Genomic DNA, 9,348 nt, shown 5'->3' with positions numbered 1-9,348 from the left:
AGAATAAATACAATTTTATTCATAGTTTATATATAAAAAAACACATTACGAATTATCTAACTTACAGTAATAAGTAAGGGACCATCTTCAGGGCTGCTCTTGGGGTTCACTGGTATCCACCGGGCGACTCGTGACCTCTGTTCTAGTTCACACACTTCTGTCCTGTCCCTTGATCTCTGTCGCGCTTTTATTTATAGTCTGATATTACAAAACATTATAATAGTTTATTGACACCAGTAAAGCATGACCCAGATATACCGCTGAGTCTTGGCAAGTCAGCGGAATGTGTTGGTGCTGACAATGCCAATCAAGACATTATGCGAAAGCAATAATCGCACTAGGGGCAATGTTCGTATGTTGATGATTAAGGATTATTTATGTGTCCTATCGTCCCTATGTGACAGTATATTATTTTTTTCTAATTTGATGATTATTGTTCATTAATTAAAATATTATAAAAAATAATAGCACACAAATAATCTATAAAGTAAGATAACTTGACTGCAACAAATTAAAAATAATCTTACTAAAGAATAAAAGTATAATATTTTAAAATATTTTACTTTATAGATCATTCCCATTTTTAAAATATTATACTTTTATTCTTTAGTAAGATTATTTTTAATTTGTTGGCAGTCAAGTTATCTTACTTTATAGATTATTTGTGTGCTATTATTTTTTATTTTGGTACAATGTTAATTTATTGATATGGGTCATTAATTAATATATTTTACTATATAAATAATTGTATTGTATTTTATTAAACAGGTTTTTAATTTTTATTCTTTTTTAATTTATTTCCGATTTATTAATACTATATTTGCGTTTTACAATTTTTTTCGAGTTACATAGGCCATAGCTGTTCCTCGGAAGATCTATTTTCTTTGTACCTTCACGAATTCATATGGAGAAATAAATTTAAAAATAATAATATGTTTATGAGTCATACATGAAAAACATAATAAATTACATATAGATTTTTCTAAAAACAATTTTCTCTATATATATCGTTAAAAATGAAATCTGGCAACTATGCTGTCTAAAATCTTTGAGATTATGTTTAAACTGTGTTCGAAGTGCATGTATTGAAAACAACCCAAATCAGCCGATTAGCCCGGTTGCACGGGACTTTAATCTTTCAAGTGCCTAAATTCGAAATGTATTAAAATATAATGAATACCGTTCCTACAAATTGAGACGTGAAAATGAAAATTTAATAAGTACCGCCACATTTTGTGAGACCATAACGGAAAAATCAAATGGCGACAACAATTTTATTAGTAAAATACTTTTTAGTGATGAGTTGTCATTTCCTTTACATGAGCGACACATCCCATGGTTACGCTGTATTAGTCAAGGGTAAATTTAAGTAAATTTTATGCTACCCGCACCCAGTATCCCCAAAAACTAAATATTTGGTCTGATGTTTTGGGAGACAGCATAGTGGGTTCTTTTTTAATAGAAAGTAATCTCACTGAGTAAAAATACCTCAATCTTCTGCAAAACCAAATGTCCCTGGAATGTGTACGGTACCAACAGGATGGCCCTGATCATAATACGGCTCGTGTTAGGGAATATTACGTACTATCGGATGCATAAGTGGTCTGCCACTTTCCGAAGCGCTTGACCTCGAGCGTCACATTATGTTACCGTTTAGTTTCGAAAACTGAATCAATTTTCAGTTTTGACACTGCCTGTAACGAAATTACAAAATAACATTTTATACTATACAGCAAGGATTGAAATACGGCAAATTATTAATGTGGACGATGTCTAAAATATGGCCACACGTCTAACTACTGTAAAGCCAAGTGGGCATACCCTTTTTGTGCGGGACCCCACCCATCAGCCGAATGTAAAAGGAAAAGCAACGGGAATGCAAAGCCCAGATGTGCTAACTGTGTTGGCGATCACAGCGGCAAATACAGGGGCTGCCCTAAGACCCCAAGGCCTAAACCCATGACAGAGGGTCCATCCCCTCCTAGACTATCATATCTCCCCTCTAAAGCTGTGAAGCCATGCTCCGTTGAGCCTGGAAAATCGTTCGCGGCTGTGGCAGCCAATGTTGCAAGGTCCTCCCTCTCGGTCGTCCCCATTGTAAGCCTGATCCAGGCGCAACCCCAATCAACATCTCCCCTGGATCAGGTGTTGGCCATCCTTGCTAGCATGCAGGAGCAATTTTCTAGCAATATCTCCCAGCTAGCAAGGGCACTTTCCCTGGATACTCTATCCCCCGGGCTGATCGTTTTCCTGGAGCAGGTGGAGGGGTTGGCATTCTGATCCGGAACTCCATCAGGCACCAGAGGATCGATGCGTCCGCTTAGGATTGTCTCGGCTTATGTTCGACCGACTGAGAGAGTTTCCCGACTCAATCTCCCGTCCATCCTGCATCCCAACTGTCGTACAGTCATTGCTGGGGACTTCAACAGTAAGCACACAGCGTGGGGTTGTGTAAAATCTAACACCAACGGCGGTTTCCCGCTGCGGGCGTCACTGGACTACCGGTTCTCGGTGGAAACCACCGAGACGCCAAACCACTTCCCTGATAGTCCCTCATGCCGACCTGATATCCTTTCCATTTTCCTCTACAAAAACATCGCAGAGGTGCCGGAGGTCATTAACCATCGGGTGTTGTCTTCGGACCACAACCCGATCTCCCTGGCCCTTAACGAGAATTGTTGCCAGTTGGAGCCTCGTAAGAGGAAAACCAACTGGTTGCAATTCCGTTATTTAATGGAAACCACCGATTTGCGGTGCAGGATTTCGAACTCTGAAAGGAATATAGACGGTGAAGTGGATAGGCTGTCAAATGACATCCTGACAGCCTTAGAACGGTCAACGCATGCTTGCCCTAACATCTGCAAGCAGCATAGTCTTCCTGGTGAGGTTGTCATCCTCATTAGGAAGAAAAACCGCTGCAGGAAACTGTGGCAACGTACTCGGGACCTGAGCCGTGAGGTCCGGGCCTGCCTGCTTGAACTCCGGAGCTCCTCGTTCCAGGAGTTCATAGCAGAGGCCGAACTCCATCCTCGTCGGACCTGGAAAGTCATAAGGTATCCGCACCTTGTTCATGATGGCATCAAAGTCATCCTGGACAAGGATAAAGCGGAGGTGTTTGCGGACTCCATTGAGCGGCAATGCTCTCCAAATGCCAGTCTTCTTGGGTTTGTTGTAGAGCACAACTTCATCAACTGTCAGGTGGACTCTATGTCTTTCCCAAAACCTGATAGTGACATTCTTCCTACTTCTCCCAGAGAAGTCAGTGGTATCCTTAAAGTCCTCAATAACCGGAAAAGTCCCGGCCCAGACACCATCCCCAACGTGGCTCTTAGGGAGCTTGCTACCATTCTGGTGGCAATGCTTACTAACATTATAAATGCGATGTTCCATCTCCACTACTTCCCGTCGGCATAGAAGGTGGCGGCGGTAGTGTCCATTTTAAAACCTAACGAACCTGCCCACCTTGCTAGCAGTTATCGTCCCATTAGCCTCCTCTCTTCGCTAAGCTAGGTGGCGGAGCAGATTATTCGGACTCGGCTTGAGGAATTTATGACTGACCAGCACATTCTGCCGAACGCACAGTTTGGATTTCGTCGAGGCCATGGTACCGCTCATCAGCTTTTGCGGGTGACCGAGGACATGGCAGGAAGGCGTAACAAGGGGCAGCATGGTACCATGATGTCAAGCAGGCGTTTGACAGGGTCTGGCACGCTGGTCTAATACACAAACTAGCTTCGTTAAACTCTCCTTCTTATCTGATCGGCACTATCCGCTCTTTCCTGTCCAACCGCTCCTTTCGTTCCAGGGTTGGAAGCGAGTTATCTTCTTCGAGAACTATTACCGCTGGTGTCCCGCAAGGCTTCAAACTATCTCCTACTCTCTTCAATCTCTATTGTAGCGACATACCATCTTGTCCTAGAGTTACTATGGCAATGTATGCCGATGACGTTGCCTTAATTAGCTCCCACAGATATATTAGTTTATGCGGGGATCCATATTAGGAACTTCTTGCCTAAACTGCTCTGTTCTTCTCAAATCGACGAAGGTTGCCACCTAAGTTCCATATCAATGATCACCAAGTTGAGTGGAGTCCCTGCGCCAAGTACCTGAGTGTCATACTTGACAAGAAACTCAGTTTCTCTCCCCAGGTCGCTTTGGTAAAGGGAAAAGCTCTAGTAGCCTTTGTTGCTTTGAAATCTTTTTTCCTTTCTAAACGTTTTTCTTCTTCAGTTAAGCTGCGTGTTTTTAACGCGACAGTCCACTCTCTCTTCACCTATGCTCTTCCCATATGGGGCACCGCCGCCCCTTGGCTCATTAGTCTCGTCTCTTTGGGACATCTTTTCTTTAGTATGTGGCGGTTCGCTGCAAACCTCTTTAACTTTTTTCTTCTCTCTATTTTCCTAAACGTATATGGTTTACTTTTAGGCCATGATCTTCGGATCGGTGAGGGGTTTTTAGTCGGTTAGTCCGACACTGCCTTCGACTTCCACCAGAAGGCGTCTTGCAGATTTTCCCCTCTTTGACCCAATAAAAAAAAAGCATGCGGGTCCCCTCCAGTAACGACCCGAATCCGAAAAACCGAGTCTTGCCGAGTCCTAAGGCACCGAACTTGTCTTACGAAAATATAAAGCTTGCAGAAAGTCCGTTTTCGAAATGGCCACACTGTTTGATGTGCATCCATCTCTTACAACATCCAGATATGAAGATCATTTTTTGCACTGTATAAGCATTGCAGGTGATCTACGTGTAAAAAATGTAATTTAAAAGAGAGCGTTGAGACAGCGATGAAAGAATTAAAACCAAATGGAGAGGAAATAAGTGAGGTCACGCCAAGTGTTACATTGTCTACTCAAATTTGGCAACGGCGTTGGTCCAAGTCGTGAATAAATGTGGAAATATTCATACAGCTAGAGCTTTATTTGATTCAGGTTCACAGTCCTCGTATATAACTCAAAATCTTTGTGAAAAATTGGACCTTGAGATAAAGGAAAAATTAATTACAGTGTCAGGTTTAAATAACTGTGAATCAAACATAAATCTTGAGTGTGCTCTAACTGTTGAAGCAAGTCACACAAGTTTTAGTATTGTCATTTTTTGTTTTGTAATACCAAAAATTACAGAAAATCTACCAAGTGCAATTATTAATCCAAAGTGTATAAACATTCCAAATCATTCCGAATCCTATTTTACGGGACATTTATTGGCAGGTAGCTGATGTAATAAGGAGTAACTTAGGCTACTTTTATTTTAGAAAAATAAAGTAATGTTGCAATATCCAAGTACTGTCCAATACTACGCGCAGCTCACGCACATGCCACCAGTTAGCCGTCATATCGGGCGCCTCCAACCAGTTCCCCCACCAACGATTGATTGATAGTTTGATTTCATTGATAGGTATCTTTTATAATTCCACCGATCCGTTCTTATCTTATCTTAATTCAAAATATTTTGTAACATTTTTACTGCTTTCCTTTTTTACCTTTAAGTAATAGTTACAAATAATTATAAATTAAGTACATTTGTGTTCAATAGGTTATTTTATTTAGTTAGTAACGTGAATAGTTGTTAGTTGAAACATTGCAACATTTCTTTATTTTTCTAAAACAAAAGAATTTTAAATCAAAATCGGTCTAGCCATTTCAGAGATTAGCCGGAACAAACAGACAGACAGAGAGACAAAGATTGTAAAAAATGTTATTTTGGTGTATGTACCGTAATTTTATTTATATTACAATATTACAAACAGACATTCCAATTTTATTTATTTGTATATATTGTATACATAGACAAGATTGTAATATAAATAAAAAGAAATATGATTAAATACCATTGAGAATAGGTGTGTTCTTATTTTTTAATGTCAAGGACCATCTTGTGTAAAACTAACAAAAATAGATTTTTTTTTATGTGATATATTATTTACAGTGCTATAGAAATGGTAAAGTGCCAACCAAATATTATAGATTATTAAATTTCTTCTGTTAATTTTTTATTAATAATCATTCGTTTAATCAACTCTATTTATTGAAGTTTTGCCACGAATGGATAAGATTTTTCATGTTTTTGTTGTTGGTTCTGTGGTTTAGCTTGTATTTAAAGTGGTTTAGATAAATTTATTTCAATTTCTCATTCTCATTTGTCAACTAAAAGATTTTAATGCTACATTTATTGATCGATGTAATACGTAGATTAATGTAATTAGATGTGATGATGTGTAAATAATTTGTGTAAAGTTTATTTATTATTTTGTATCATTAAAAATATTATTCCAACATTAAGTTTTAATGTTTTTAAAACTCATCGTATAAGATATTTTTGATTAAAAAAAAAAGAAGTTCCCGTATATTTTGTATCTGCTCAACATATCCAATTCTAGTCTAAAATCAAGTAACGTATACGGTACGAAAAATGCTCCACCCTACTGGATTTTGTAAGAGCAAGAAGAAGTAAGAAAATAAAATATTATCTAGTAATAGGAGACCCCACTTTCAGCCGTATAATGTTAAGTGTTAATGCGCGTTGGACGAAATATAGATTACTCTTTGGCAATACTTTTAGTAATTCTCCATGCATTTCCAGTCCTTAGGATGCTTCTTTTAATTTGCGTAACAGTGTGTAAATTTTAATCTGCATATGAAAAATAAAAATAAATATTCTAAAAATAAACTTCTTTTTTCAAAATAAAAATGTATCCCAAAACTTAAAAATAAATAAATGCATAAATAAAAAAAACTAAATAGATATTATTACTTCTGATACTCTAGCAAAAGTGCGTCATTTTTAATTCAAAGCCGATTACGAATAGAAATGATGGTTTTGTAAATTAAAACCTAAGGTGTCATAAAATTTTATCTTTAATGACTCTGAAACCATTAATTTACAAAGTCAAGTCAATTTATATATACAACATTTAACATTTTTAACACTCTACAGTCTGTGATTATGACATAAATTTGAACGATAAAGAAAACTTTCCTACCATTTAAAAAACACCTTGTATATATTCTCTATTGACTAGCTCATAGTAAAATTTACAATACAGTACAAATTTTATTATCTATATAACGAAAAACACATTACTTTTTAATTTTGTTCTTCCAATCAGTTGCGTCGAGTATTAGATCGTACAAAGAAAGAACCAAAGCACTACTGACAGAACGGATCGAATTTATAAGAGCACCCTGAAAAGATCTTTAAGCATTTTCTGAGATCTAACGTTACTAAACAACCTTATAGAAAATATTGATTCCGCCTTGTTGATACATTTTCCTTACTGCGTCTCTACTGTTGTTGAATAACTTATACTCCTTTTCTCTTGCAGAATCTAACATCATTCGTCTCCCAACAGTATCAAATGGATAAGCCGCATATCCAGCAATGATTGTGGTCGTCTAAAATTTTTTAATAAACTTAATCAATTATAAATACGAATATTTATTTTCAACCATGGCAAGAAGAAAATTGGGGAGAAAGGGGACTTTTCCATCTTTGATGTTAGACCATTTTAAATATCTTTCCTTGGAAAGAGCGTGTAATCCAAAGTATAGTCCTCGATACCAAAAAATACCCTGACATTCAACAATCCATCCTTTATAGTAACCTAAAAATCCTTCTCTGTTGTATACTTTATAAATACAGTTAGACAATCCAGAATATTCGCGTTGAACTCTATCTTTAACAAAATGTGGATCTGATCCAAAATCACTCGCAAGTTTTGTTTGACAAAAATCTAAAGGATATAGCAATGTTCCAGTGGTAACTCCGGCTAATGCTCCGCAACTTAGCTTAGAAAATGCAAAATATTTCTTGGTATCATAAAAAAGATTAGAGATGTTATTAAAGATGTCATTAAATGCAAAGTTGAATGCCATTGTAGGGAAAGTTCTGATTAAATTAACTCCATTGCCTCTCCAAAAGGCTAAATATCCCTGAAACACAGTAAATATTCTTTTATATTCAGCTTTTACATCATTTTATTCAACCTGTTCTTTTGGGATTCGTTTTAGGACATCCATTATGCCATTATAAGGTTTTCGTTCTCCTGTAAGTACTTGGTAAGCTGATCCTTGATTTTGAAGAATCATTTTTGTACGTTCGATTGGGGCTACCAATGTTTTAGTAGTCATTGATATTGTGCCTGATAAAAAAAAGGTGATAGTGATTTCTTTTGCTCGATCAACATTAACCATTTTGAACTTGCTGATTGATCGATGATAAGATTTACAGAAAAAATTTCGAAACCATTCTAAAGAAGCAAATTTTATAAATACATTTAAATAAAAAAAGACATATGTCAAAATGACATAATTAATAATTTAGACAATTTTTCAAATGCAAAAGAGATAACAAAATTTATCACGATTTATATCCATCGGGCAGTACCGCTCCACAAGCCAGTGGTGGTGGGAAGCCAACGGATTAAACTGCAAGTCCAATCCTCACCCAGGAAGGTCCTTGGACCTTCCTCAGATTGGACTTGTTCTTCCGGACCCAGTTGACAGGGGGCTGGCATCTTTGTCAGTCCCGTCTTCTGGTTTAATTCACCCGTATATGTTAAATATACGCCCTTTTCCTCCATATGTGCAATCACATATGTTAAACATTTGGTCATGATCTCCGAATCGGTACCCGGAGAGGGGTTTACACTTTCCCCTCTCTGTCCCAAAAAAAAAAAAATCACGATTTATATAGAATATTTTTTGAATCAACTTGTTACAATAAATTAAAATTCAGTATCTTTCAAATAAAATTTCGAGTAACTTATATATAGGGTATTTCGTTGTTAAGATCTTTAATTATGTAAATTTTGTTAATGGTTACTTCAATCTCGCATGTTTCAAAGTAGCTGCATTCTGTATTACCGCACACTGCTTAATCCTTCGATATCGTGAGATGTGAATCCCAAATAATAAGAGATAACTGCTACAGATGAATTTAATATTTATATATTTTTTATATTTTATATTTTATATTTTATATTTTATATTTTATATTTTATATTTTATATTTTATATTTTATATTTTATATTTTATATTTTATATTTTATATTTTATATTTTATATTTTATATTTTATATTTTATATTTTATATTTTATATTTTATATTTTATATTTTATATTTTATATTTTATATTTTATATTTTATATTTTATATTTTATATTTTATATTTTATATTTTATATTTTATATTTTATATTTTATATTTTATATTTTATATTTTATATTTTATATTTTATATTTTATATTTTATATTTTATATTTTATATTTTATATTTTATATTTTATATTTTATATTTTATATTTTATATTTTATATTTTATATTTTATATTTTATATTTTATATTTTAT

The 9,348-nt window shown here is 35.3% G+C and overlaps 1 protein-coding gene across 1 annotated transcript; it reads right to left on the bottom strand.

Annotated features, from left to right (window-relative positions):
* Positions 1-6,940: 6,940 nt before the first annotated feature.
* LOC126266344 (ADP/ATP translocase 1-like) lies at positions 6,941-8,265 on the bottom strand. Its single transcript, XM_049970272.1, has 4 exons — positions 7,983-8,265; positions 7,446-7,928; positions 7,230-7,391; positions 6,941-7,181 (listed from the first exon to the last, which is right to left on the bottom strand). Exons 1-4 carry the CDS (start codon positions 8,187-8,189, stop codon positions 7,077-7,079), a joined length of 957 nt encoding a protein of 318 aa, XP_049826229.1. The 5' UTR covers positions 8,190-8,265; the 3' UTR covers positions 6,941-7,076.
* Between the last annotated feature and the right edge of the window lie 1,083 nt (positions 8,266-9,348).

This window comes from Aethina tumida, chromosome 8 (assembly GCF_024364675.1).
Source record: "Aethina tumida isolate Nest 87 chromosome 8, icAetTumi1.1, whole genome shotgun sequence".
Classification (NCBI taxonomy): Eukaryota; Metazoa; Arthropoda; class Insecta; order Coleoptera; family Nitidulidae; genus Aethina; species Aethina tumida.
This window is presented reverse-complemented; position numbering and strand designations above follow the sequence as displayed.

Bases quoted from the DNA above. Each gene is read 5' to 3' on its own strand.
- LOC126266344 (XM_049970272.1), bottom strand. From the start codon at position 8,189: ATGGTTAATGTTGATCGAGCAAAAGAAATCACTATCACCTTTTTTTTA. The intron at 7,929-7,982 runs GTTGAATAAAAT...ACTGTGTTTCAG, and splicing joins AACGAATCCCAAAAGAACAG to GGATATTTAGCCTTTTGGAG. The intron at 7,392-7,445 runs GTTGAAAATAAA...AAAAAATTTTAG, and splicing joins CCAATTTTCTTCTTGCCATG to ACGACCACAATCATTGCTGG.